Source organism: Ostrea edulis, chromosome 3 (genome assembly GCF_947568905.1).
Source record: "Ostrea edulis chromosome 3, xbOstEdul1.1, whole genome shotgun sequence".
Classification (NCBI taxonomy): domain Eukaryota; kingdom Metazoa; phylum Mollusca; class Bivalvia; order Ostreida; family Ostreidae; genus Ostrea; species Ostrea edulis.
This window is the reverse complement of record NC_079166.1, coordinates 90,277,155-90,290,127: the sequence shown is the minus strand read 5'-3', so window position 1 is coordinate 90,290,127 and position 12,973 is coordinate 90,277,155. Positions and strand designations below refer to the sequence as shown.

The following is a 12,973-nucleotide window of genomic DNA, read 5'->3' as shown; positions in this document are numbered from 1 at the left end:
ATTATTATATTAGGACGAATGGAAAATTTTATTCTTTGTGTTATTTTATTAGATTAAATGATGGATGTTGGTTCCTTTGCATGTAAGTTATAAGCAAATTGCCAAGCATATTTCAAAATTTCTTATCAACTTTTAAGTCGAATTTCAACATGTAAGAGAAAAGATTGAATCTTTGTGCTTATCAATGCATCATGTGGCAATGAATTTGACCTATTTACACTCATAACTCAACATCTAGCTTTTGATTGCATCTTCAAAATTAACACATTTACATATTTTGTTATTTAACATGCTTACTCTGCGAAATTTCTTATCTTTACAGTCATTTATGTATGTCTCTTATAATTTCTTTGTGAATTTGTTGCACTTTGAATGTTAACAAATTTCATTTTTCCTCATAATTTTTTTCCTGATATTGAAACTTTCTTTGAAATCTGTTTAATTTCTACTGTAAAATCCTGATAAGCGGTCTAAAATTTGTCAGAAAGGAAAAATAGGGGTTGACATTAAAGTTATTGATACAGAGAGCAGTTAGTCAATTTTGGATAATTTTTATTATTATACATGAATGATTGAATATTCCTAGCTCTCTAATTGGCTGAGATCCAACAATGTAGAAATCATACTACGTTATGTTTACCTGCACGTGACCTTCCAGGTGAACATAAGGAATTATTTTTTCCACATTGGACCAAAAATAGACCTTCCAGGTGAACATAAGGAATTATTTTTTCCACATAGGACCAAAAATAGGTCGTTGAAACTTACAATTAAAGCAAAGAACAATCTTGAAGGGTTTTTTAATCATTTAATCATATAATAAAACAATTATTGCTGTTTTTGAGGTCAATACGATGATTTAGACACCTGAGAAGTACAATATTCACCGAGCCTTCGTATCATCGTATTGACCTCAAAAACAGCAATAATTATATAGTGTTTCCCAGTTAGGTCTTCTTAAAGATACTTAATGCATAGTACAAATAAATGGTTCTCCTGCGGGGTGTACGTTATTAGAATGGAATTCCTGAAATGTCTGGTATCAGTTTATAGAGAAGATATGCATGCATTGTAAATCAAGATAAATCCCAAATTCATCAAACGATGTGGAAGTGAAATTCTGAACAATTTAAACATATTAGAATCTGTGTAAGACCTGCTCAAGTTCTGGGGAAATATCAGTCGTATTAAACATCTCGGTGAAAGAATTTGAAATTCGTGTAATTACTTGTACGTGCTACAGATCTATGCTGGAACAGCGCGTGTCCAATATGTCTGACCGCCTCGTCGGTTACCGGTGTTTTAATCTTTATTCATATTTAGTAAGCAGGAGTAGATGTGTGCAATTTGTGTATGGTAAAAGTGGAGTTAAAATCACAAGACTTTATTCAATAGCATGATATTGTATCAGTGTTTTATTCACTGCATTTTTATCTAACCGGAACTGAATTATGGAAACGCTTTAATGAGCTCCGACTGGAATGTCACTGTGTCTGTTTTCTGTCTCGCATATTTATATTCTGTGAAACTGTTGACCACATCTAATTATTTCCTCATATTTATATGCTGTGAAACTGTTGACCACATCTAATTATTTCCTCATATTTATATGCTGTGAAACTGTTGACCACATCTAATTATTTCCTCATATTTATCATGTGGACTTTGGTTCCTTTTGGTTTTCAAGGTTATATATGAAAGATCAAGGTCGCTAGATGATATATATTTTTTTTTTTTACTTTTACCTGTGGAAAATTTTCCTTGTCTTAACAACTCAATTCTAAGTGTACTCACCCAGCTGAGAGGTACTGTAAGCCCCTGTCTGCAATACTAAGTGTACTACTGAGAGGTACTGTAAGCCCCTGTCTGCAATACTAAGTGTACTACTGAGAGGTACTGTAAGCCCCTGTCTGCAATACTAAGTGTACTACTGAGAGGAACTGTAAGCCCCTGTCTACAATTCTAAGTGTACCGACCCAGCTGAGAGGTACTGTAAGCCCCTGTCTGCAATGGTTTTGAACAAATTATTGGTTGGTCTGGAGAAAGAACACTTTAGGGTGGGGGGGGGCATAATTTTATTTAAGATCTTGCCTTTTTTTTTTTACACATTTGACTTTTTACTAATACGTGTGGTTAGAAATTGGGAGTATTATGTACATCTAGATTTATTGAAACCTTATTTAGATTGGACAAAAACCAGTGAATATATTTACAAGTAACAATTTTAAGTCAAAAAGCAGAGAAGATATTTACAATTTTAAGTCTAAATGTAGAGATGTATATATATATATATATATATATATATATATATATATTTATATATATATTCTCAAGACATTACAGTTTCATCAAAATTTTTAGCCCCTGAATACTACTGAGGTTGTGTGACTTATACAACATGGATTAGAACACCGTGTCCTTATTTCACTCTGAAGTTGTGGCAGATGGGGCTGATTTTAGGGGAGGGAACTCTATGATGATAGGTCAGTTCCGTTATAATTAGACCATAGAAACCGGGGCTTTTGTGTCACTCTTGTTTTCTGGATCAGCTGACCTACAAATGGCATCACCGTCATAGCAGTTTCAAAATCGAGAAAAGGTGTTAATCAAACGAATAGACAAATACAGACTACAGTGAAAGGCATTAAACAAATAAAATATATACTACAACTTAGGGCATTTAACAAATAAATAAACAAATACTGACTGGTGTGTTTCTACTTTAAATATTTCTATTTCCAGCTTTAAGGGTTCGGAGGCCTGCTACATTGAGAAAGTGCTGATCTCATCCAATCCAGAGGAAGCTTTCTTAATCAAGATCTTACAGCGACAGACCAGGAGACCGGAGATCGGGGACAAGTTCAGCAGTCGACACGGACAAAAAGGGTACTTATTGTTATTTCTGACAAGTTCAACAGTCGACACAGACAGAAAGGGTATTTATTGTTATCTCTGACAAGTTCAGCACAGACAGGAAGAGTATTTATTATTATCTCTGATAAGTTCAACAGTCGACACAGACAGAAAGGATATTTATTGTTATCTCTGACAAGTTCAACATTCGACACAGACAGGAACAGTATTTATTGTTATCTCTGACAAGTTCAACATTCGACACAGACAGAAAGAGCATTTATTGTTATCTCTGACAAGTTCAACATTCGACACAGACAGGAAAGATATTAATTGTTATCTCTGACAAGTTCAGCAGTCGACACAGACAGAAAGAGTATTTATTGTTATCTCTGACAAGTTCAACATTCGACACAGACAGAAAGAGTATTTATTGTTATCTCTGACAAGTTCAACATTCGACACAGACAGAAAGAGTATTTATTGTTATCTCTGACAAGTTCAACATTCGACACAGACAGGAAAGATATTAATTGTTATCTCTGACAAGTTCAGCAGTCGACACAGACAGAAAGAGTATTTATTGTTATCTCTGACAAGTTCAACATTCGACACAAACAGGAAAGATATTAATTGTTATCTCTGACAAGTTCAGCAGTCGACACAGACAGAAAGAGTATTTATTGTTATCTCTGACAAGTTCAACAGTCGACACAGACAGGAAGGATATTGAGGTGTTATCTCTGAAGAAGGTCTCTAATTCTACTGTCAGTGTTTTTTGTTGTTGTACAATGTATTGTGATCTATTCTTTTGTTTAAATGTTGGGAAACAAGATAGGGCCTGAATACGAGATGCAAATTTTAAATTATAAAAAGAACATGAATTAAGATAACTTAACTCCCTCTGGGAGAAATAATTGAAATTAATGATTTTTTTTTTTTTTTTACACTTTTTAGGGTTTGTGGGTTGATTGTCCCACAAGAAGACATGCCCTTTACTGACCTGGTAAGTTCTGTTGTGTATAACTCTAATGCAGCTTCCTCACGCACTGCATCACTGTGTTTACAAAGTCAATCCTAAATTGTCACGAGTAAAAGTATAAAATATCTCCTTAGTTGTCTTTAATTATTTCATTGAATTTTTGCAGGGAATATGTCCAGACATTGTAAGTACAAAACCATTCTAATATAGAATATGTATATAGTCACTCTAATATAGAATATGTATATAGTCATTCTAATATAGAATATATATATAGTTATTCTAATATAGAATATGTATATAGTCACTCTAATATAGAATATGTATATAGTCACTCTAATATAGAATATATATATAGTCACTCTAATATAGAATATGTATATAGTCATTCTAATATAGAATATGTATATAGTCACTCTAATATAGAATATATATATAGTCACTCTAATATAGAATATGTATATAATCATTCTAATATAGAATATATATATAGTTATTCTAATATAGAATATGTATATAGTCATTCTAATATAGAATATGTATATAGTCATTCTAATATAGAATATGTATATAGTCACTCTAATATAGAATATATATATAGTCACTCTAATATAGAATATATATATAGTCACTCTAATATAGAATATGTATATAATCATTCTAATATAGAATATGTATATAGTCATTCTAATATAGAATATGTATATAGTCACTCTAATATAGAATATGTATATAGTCACTCTAATATAGAATATGTATATAATCATTCTAATATAGAATATATATATAGTTATTCTATTATAGAATATGTATGTAGTCATTTTAATATAGAATATGTATATAATCGATTTTTTTGTTACGTAATGTGGTATATTTTCCTGTTCAGTAATGTGGTATATTTTCCTGTTCAGATAATGAACCCTCACGGATACCCGTCTAGAATGACTGTAGGTAAACTGATGGAGTTATTGGGGAGTAAGGCCGGGGTCCTTGATGGGAAATTCCACTATGGAACAGGTAAGCTCTCTCAATTAAACTGCAGACACTGACATTGTTAGAAAAGACTTAGAGATCAGCTTTCATTTTACTCGTCTAGTTTTATGCTAGATAATATTGACAACAATGTAAAGCAAATCATTAAGGAGAAGAAGCATAGTATGGACATATTTTGAATTTAAATTTGGTCTTTTTTTTTAAAGGAATACTCGTTCACCTAGGAAAAAGCTCATCCTCTGTGCTTTAGCTAGTATTTTTACCTCCCTCTGCAGACTTTCTGTTGGATTAACCACCTGTTTACTTTCTCTTCTTTTGCAGCATTTAGTGGGGATAAGGTTTGTGATTTGTCTGAGGATCTGGTGCGACACGGGTTTAATTATCTCGGGAAGGATTATGTCACCTCAGGAATTACTGGGTAAGTCTGAGCTGTTAATGATTCAAAGAATACCCCACGCTCCAGTCTTTCTGACAGGATTTTGTCAGAACGCTGCGTGAAATAAGGAATCCACTGCTGTTTTAAGCTGGGGCCTGATTTACAAAATAACTTACGACAAAGTCGCAAGTCTTAAATTGTATTACACAGTTATTAGTTTGAATGAAGGAATTGCAACGTTTCTGAAACTTAATTTTCAACATTATCTCTTCATTATTTTACATTGGTGTTAATTATCTTACAATAAGAGGGAGAATTCCATTATGTAAAGTTGGTCGTAAGTCGTAAGTTCTTTCGTAAAATGCACCCCTGAATATCAGGAGTTCTCCATTATCAGGGAGTTAGGGGTTACCAGAGTTATGTTAAGCATGTACTAGTCTACTGGTAGTCCGTAAGGAGTAGATGACCCTTATTGACTTTGGGGTCACAAGGCCAAAAGGTTGGGGCGAACCACTCTGGACAGAAGGAAATACTTTTTATTCAATATTTTTAGAACCCTGTGCTGGATAGACTCTACACTTTATAAAATGTTAAAGGTACCCCCTAAGGAATAAATGACGCATAGTCAAAAGTTACTTTGAACACAAGAAAATATTATCTGATAAATAAAGAAAAAAAATTCTTTTGAAAAAGAATGCATTAGTGAGTTGCATAACACCCTGATTTCTGAAGACAAAAAACGATGTGCATGCTCAGGTGACTGAAAAGGCCCATGGCCTTCATTATAATTCTACATTTCTGGAATTTTTTTAGCGCCAGCATAGATTCGCAAAAATGAGAAACACAAAGATAAATTTATAGGCGTTTCACTCAGATTTGCAAAAATAAATCAATGTGAATATATCCAGATTTACAGTAGAAAAGGGCAAGTGTATTTGTCAAGTTCCCGTCCTAACACGACACACTCCAATTAGCGTACTTATCTCTACAGGGAACCACTTGAAGCCTACATTTTCTTTGGTCCCATCTACTACCAGAAACTCAAGCACATGGTTCTGGATAAAATGCATGCTCGTGCCAAGGGCCCACGGGCTGTGTTGACCCGACAACCCACAGAGGGACGATCTCGTGATGGTGGTCTGAGATTGGGCGAGATGGAGCGAGATTGTCTCATTGGTTATGGAGCTAGGTGAGTGATGAGAGCAGAATTTGTGTGTTGCCCGGAAAGCAAATTGAATTTTAAATCCTTAAGATTCAATTTCTTGGCTACTGTATCACTTAATCAGTTGTGGGATAGATTATTTATTATAACATTACAGCATGCTGTTGTTGGAGATTGATTATTTATTATTACATTACAGCATGCTGTTGTTGGAGAGATTGATTATTATAACATTACAGCATGCTGTTGTTGGAGATTGATTATTTATTATTACATTACAGCATGCTGTTGTTGGATAGATTGATTATTATAACATTACAGCATGCTGTTGTTGGAGATTGATTATTTATTATTACATTACAGCATGCTGTTGTTGGAGAGATTGATTATCATTACATTACAGCATGCTGTTGTGGGAGAGATTGATTCTTTATCATTACATTACAGCATGCTGTTGTTGGAGAGATTGATGATATCCAGTGATGCCTTCGAGGTGGATGTCTGTGGAGAATGTGGCCTTCTGGGATATTCGGGCTGGTGTGAGTTCTGTAAATCGTCGCGTCACGTGTCCACCCTTAAAATGCCGTACGCCTGTAAACTGTTGTTTCAAGAGTTACAGTCCATGAACATTGTGCCTAGACTCTCTCTCAAACCTTACAACGAAGTCTAGCATTGTCAGTCACTGTATCTAATTTGTTTATATGTATTTTGTTGTAAATAAAAGAAATACACTCCATTGTTTGACATATTTTGAATGTGATTTCATTGGATTTACTCAATACATGATTTTACTCCATGCAAACAAAGTTTTGGGGGTTGGGTAATACTGGAATCACCTTGTCCATCCAGTTGTCCATCCGTTTGTCCATAGACATTCAATTTTATTGACATAGTGATATTTTTTTTTACATTTTGTACTCATCTGTTCTTTCATGGAGAATACTGCATTAGTTTAGGAGAGGGTATAATGGAATCATCAGTCTGTTTGGCTGTCTGTCTGCCCATCTGTCTGTGGATGATTTTGTTTATAAAAGATGTGTAGTCCAAACTATCTACAGTACAAAAGGTTTATAATTATCTCAACTCTAAATGTCATACTTCGAACTATGTACAATAGAAAAGGTTGGAGCAGATAAAGTCACTTTTTACACTTTCTGAAGACCAAATGACGTCTAACCTAATTCTATTCTAAGGGGGTACCCCAGTGCATTATGAACACGTATTTTAGTCTACAGTAGTTGCAATAGTCCACACTATCTACAGTACAGAAGGTTTCTAAGTATATCATCTCTAAATGCCATACTCCGAACTATCTGAAAAAATTTGGGCTATTAAGTCACTTTTTACACTTTTTGAAGACCAAATGAAGTTTACCCTAATTCTATTTTAAAGGGGTAATCCGATGGATCCTGAACACTTATTTTAAACTACAGTAGTTTAAATAATCCAAACTATCTACAGTACAAAAAGTTTCTAATTATCTCAACTCTAAATGTCAAACCCAGAATTATGTACAATGGAAAAGGTTGGAGCTGTTAAAGTCGCTTTTTACACTTTCTGCGGACCAAATGAAGTATAAACTAATTCTGTTCTAAGGGGAGGGGGGGGGGTAACCCAGTGCATTTTGAACACGTATTTTAGACTACAGTAGTTGAAATAATCCAAACTATCTACAGTGCAAAACGTCTCTAATTATCTAAATTCTAAATTTCATATCCCAAACACTATAATACACTACTCAAAATTTGATAAGGATCACTAGGTTATATGTGTGTAATTTACCAATAACATAACAAAAGACATAAATTTGACTCAGAAACGTGTTTACTCAGGTTATGAATGAAAATTCATGAACTTTTATCAATACGGAATGCTTGAAATCTGATAACAACACCAAAAGGCATTTCATTACAAAAAGTTAACAGCAAACCAGAGAAAGAATTACACAGTTTTTGGGGATAGTCCATCATTACACTTAGTCGATGAAGTGTCAATACCGGGTATGGCCTCCCCTTGCACCAATGACGGCTTGACAACGTCGAGCCATGCTGTCAATAAGCACCCGGATGTTTCCAATGGGAAGGTTGTTCCACTCTTCCACGAGGGCGTTTCCGAGCTCTGCCAAAGTCGTGGGTTGTGCTCTACGGCGTGAAAGGGCAACCTGCAGCATGTTCCATACATGCTCAATCGGGTGCAAGTCCGGCGAGCGAGCTGGCCAGTCCATATGGACAATTGTCTCCTGCTGAAGGTACTGCTTCACCACCCTGGCGCGATGAGGACGGGCGTTATCATCCACCAGGATGACTCAGGGCGAATAGCACCAGCGTAGGGTCTGACGTAAACATCGAGGATCTCATCCCGGTACCGCACCCCCGTCATTGTTCCTCTCTCCAGGACATGAATATATGTTCTTCCATCCCTGCTGATTCCACCCCAGACCATGATGGAACCACCACCATAACGGTCATGTTCACTGATGTTGGCATCGTGGAAACGTTCACGTTGTAGTCGCCACACTCGGTGCCTCCTGTCTTTAAAGTCCAAACAATACCTGGACTCATCGGTGAACAGAACTTGAACCCAATCGTTCTGTGTCCAAGTGACATGATCTTCAGCCCAGTCTATTCGCTCCCGCCGGTGTCGAACAGTCAGAGGGACTCGAACACATGCCCTTCTCGAGTTGAGACCTGCATTGTGAAGCCGATTCCGTATCGTCTGAGTGGACACATTCACCCCCGAGGCGTTCAGGAGGTCGTTACGTAGACTGGTTGCTGTCCAGAAGGGATGTCGTCGTGCCTGAAGAGCCACAAAATGGTCTTGGCGTTGGGTTGTCGACCTCTGACGACCACCCCCATGTCGGTGTGCTGCTGTACCAAAAGTTTGCTGTCGGTTCCAGGCCCTGTTTACAACGCTCTGGCTGACGTTTAGTGCATTTGCAACGTCACGTTGTGAATAGCCAGCGTCAAGCATTCCAATACATCTGCCCAGTTGTTCTGTCGTCAGGCGACGCCTTACACGTTGAGGGGGCATTGTGTTGATAAACGTAGTGTAAACACTCAAGTGAGTTTGAAATTTTAGAAAGAATCAGACACTGATGCCTGAGTGAAAATCGTGCAATGGTAGCAAAAGCACAAACTGTGATGAGAAACGCATTTCCCATGGCATGAAATGCACGTGCAAGTTTGTTGAAGACGTTTTTGATTTCACTTGGACACAATATTGCCAGTTATGCAGTTATTAATTATTTAAACATAAAAATATCTATGATCCTTATCAAATTTGGAGTAGTATATTATAATAGAAAAGGTTGGGGCTAGTAAATCGTTATTAACACTTTTTGAAGACTAAATGAAGTCGAACTTAATTCTATTTTAAAGGGGGACTCCGACGGATCCTGATCACATATCTTAGGCTACAGTCCAAACTATGTACAGTACAAAAGGTTTCTCAGTATCTCAAGTCTAAATGTGATACTCTGAACTCTATACAGTATAAAAGGTTGGGGCAAATAAGTCGCGTTTTACACTTTTTGGTGACCAATTGAAGTTTAATTCTGTTGTAAAGGGGTAATCCGATGCATCCTGAACACTTATTTTAGATTTCAGTCGTTTAAACTAGTTTAACCCTAACCCTGAGTATAGGAATGAGAGTACCAAACCCCCGCATGCGTAACCCGGACGCAGTTTACCCAAGATTGAACGGAGGTATAAATGTCTAGGTGTTGCGTGATTGGCTAATATCAAGAATGAAATTATTTGGAATTGAAAGAAATATTATAGAGGTTGAAATTAATTGTCAGGATGAAAAATTATCGCACAAAATTGAGAAATGACTGGGGAAATTACCATGGTAGGGATGTGCTTAAAATGAAGTGTGTAATTTACTGCAGATTGCCATGTGTTGTAAAAAAGTACAAATATGGGCTATAAAAGGCACGGGACCCTCTATATTTTTTGTCGTTTTATATCAACACTTGGAATGAACTATGAAATGATTGCGGTCATTTGTTTAAAATTGATGTAGTTAATTAGTGAGAGGGCCAAAGGTTAGCATTGGGGTCTATGGGAAATGAATTGGTACTCTTTTCCCTAGTGTCTGCTGCATGCGCTAGTTCTTGTTAAATTACATAACACTGTGGAGAAGATAACCATGTTGTTCATATAGTAAATTTAAACACACCCACTCCCCCTCAACTGAAAAAAGAATCTGAGATTTTAAACAATACTTGGCTATAGATTTGCCAGATATTATACTGTAAGGATAGAATTTAGTGATACATCAATTTATTGCGGAGAATGAAAATTAATTGTTTCTCAATGTTATCAAATTCCTGAAGAAAAAAATTGATAAAGCAACTAGAAGCAGTATGAGTTTTAGGAACATTCATAGTAATTGTAAACCAATCTGTGTTAAAAATGTTAACATTGGTTTCATAAGTACGCGTAGCATCAGATTAGAAAAACGATTCATATGTCAAGGACATGCCATAGGTGGGATCAGGTGCCTTGGAGGATTAAGCATACCCTGTCGACGGTCACATCCGCCGTGAGCCTTATCTCTTGATCAGGTAAACGGAGTAATCTGTAGTTAAAACAGTGTGAAAAGAACGGCCTAACAATCGGTATGGAACAATCCCGACAACATTTAACCCAGTGATAGGTTGCATTGGCAAACTAGATCATCATAACAACCATAGAATTTGCGAAATGCTGAATTTAAACGATACTGTTGAAACATCTTTAACATCAACTTGTTTGTCAATAGCCTTCCTCGATTAAAAAACTGATTTTACGCAGAACAAGGTCTTACGTATCGAATCAGTTGAGATATATAAACACCATATGCCGGTGATTATGGAATATTTCTGCATAAATATGGGAAGTTGACGATGAAGAAGCTGAAATCATCTCGTTTGTCATAAAGATGAGTTGTTAGTTTGTCGTTAGTATCCATTTTCAATAAAATATCTTAAGTACGAAGCAGATAGGAATATATGAAAATGATCATTATCAATAGATAAAACGTCGTTGATAGATCTAAATGTCGAGTCCCCTACCCCTCCTAGGCACCGGATCCCACTTCTGGTATGTCTAGGGGTCCGTGTTTGCCCAACTCTCTATTTTGTATTGCTTATAGGAGTTATGAGATTGATCACTGTTCGTAATCTTCACCTTCCATAGCAAGAGATGTTTTTCTCATGTAGATGCTTTCGAATAAACTCTGCTTCACAAGAATATAAAAACAGGTCAGCTAACAAACGAGCACAATTCGTGCCCATAGGAATTCCAACAAACTACTGGAAGATATTACGAAGATATTGTCAATGCGAAGCTCCTGCAACTTTTTTATTTCAACTTCAGAGTACTTGTGCGTGGAATCAGAATAGTGTTTAACACAATAATTTTTTGGATGACTCCTCACTAGATACGAATATATCCGTTTTCCATTTTTGTTGACGAAACATCTGTGTATTATGTCCAAAAGTCTAGTCTTATAATTTATCGTAAGGAATGGTCGTGCAAAGTGTTGAAAAGTCATACGTTTTGATGTTGTTGATTTGAGAAAACATTTGCAGTTTCAAATATACTAAAAGTTCTTCAGAAATTTTTTTAAATCCACATTTGATTTACACCACTTCTGGTATATGTTTTGGCACAGTACGTTTGAAGTTCTTCACAGCTATTAATATTTTCGTGAGGAGCAAAGACAGGGGCTCGGTAGAACATTTACTGGATCCAGCAATGTATCTTTCTTTGTAAGGATTTTTCTGAATAGACATGCCAACACATGGGTTATTGCCTTTGAGTTATTGCCTTTGACATATGAATTATTGCCTTTGACATATGAGTTATTGCCTTTGACATATGAGCTATTGCCTTTGACATATGAGTTATTGCCTTTGACATCACCATATGTACATGTATATAGAAAGTACAAACAAACTAAAATTGGAGATTCAAAAGAGTGAGAAAATATAAACCTTTTCGTTATACTCTATTCAAATGGTTATTTTGATCCGGGAAATGTTTGTTCGTCTAAAGTGAGGAATAACAGAAACAGCCACTCGGATCACCTCGGTCAATTCCATCTAGATGTGGGGTACCGGAATCTGCCGAAGTTTGCCGAAATGCTACATTCCACAGTGATGTAACTTGCACGAAGAGCCTTAAGAGAAGTAAGCATCCCCTGTTGACCGGTCACACCCACCGTGAGTCCTATATCCTGAACAATACGTAGTCAAAATCAGCGTGTAAAGAAACGTTTAACAATGACGTTAATTTGTAAATTAGATCATTATAACAACCATATAATTTGTGAGAATATGAACTGGATTCCAGAACTACCGTATGTATAAACCCTTAAAACATATACATTGCAGGATTTTGCTTCTCACGAAAATATTGACTGCTGTGATGGAGAAACTTCAGACATTTTGTGCAACAACATAAATATACGAGAAGTGATGTAAATCAAATGTGGATTCTCAAAACCAGATTTTTTGACATCATATAGACAGCTTTTTTGTAAAAAAAAAAAACAACAACACAGAAATGCATGTACAAGTATTCATATTTTGTGATCAGTCATCCAAAAAATTACTTTGTTA

The 12,973-nt window shown here is 35.9% G+C and overlaps 1 protein-coding gene across 2 annotated transcripts in view; it reads left to right on the top strand.

The window, feature by feature from the left end:
* Window positions 1-7,102, top strand: part of LOC125677354 (DNA-directed RNA polymerase III subunit RPC2) — a 56,253-nt gene extending 49,151 nt beyond the window's left edge. Inside the window, exons 23-29 of one of the 2 annotated variants that reach the window (XM_048915366.2) lie at window positions 2,743-2,886; window positions 3,811-3,859; window positions 4,002-4,019; window positions 4,747-4,852; window positions 5,150-5,246; window positions 6,196-6,393; window positions 6,814-7,102. In XM_048915366.2, coding sequence (XP_048771323.2) covers window positions 2,743-2,886; window positions 3,811-3,859; window positions 4,002-4,019; window positions 4,747-4,852; window positions 5,150-5,246; window positions 6,196-6,393; window positions 6,814-7,036 — 835 coding nt within the window. In that variant the 3' untranslated portion in view covers window positions 7,037-7,102. Of the gene's footprint in view, window positions 1-2,742; window positions 2,887-3,810; window positions 3,860-4,001; window positions 4,020-4,746; window positions 4,853-5,149; window positions 5,247-6,195; window positions 6,394-6,565; window positions 6,773-6,813 lie in introns of those variants that run through there. The other variant, XM_056159377.1, reaches the window with a different exon arrangement.
* Window positions 7,103-12,973: the final 5,871 nt, after the last annotated feature.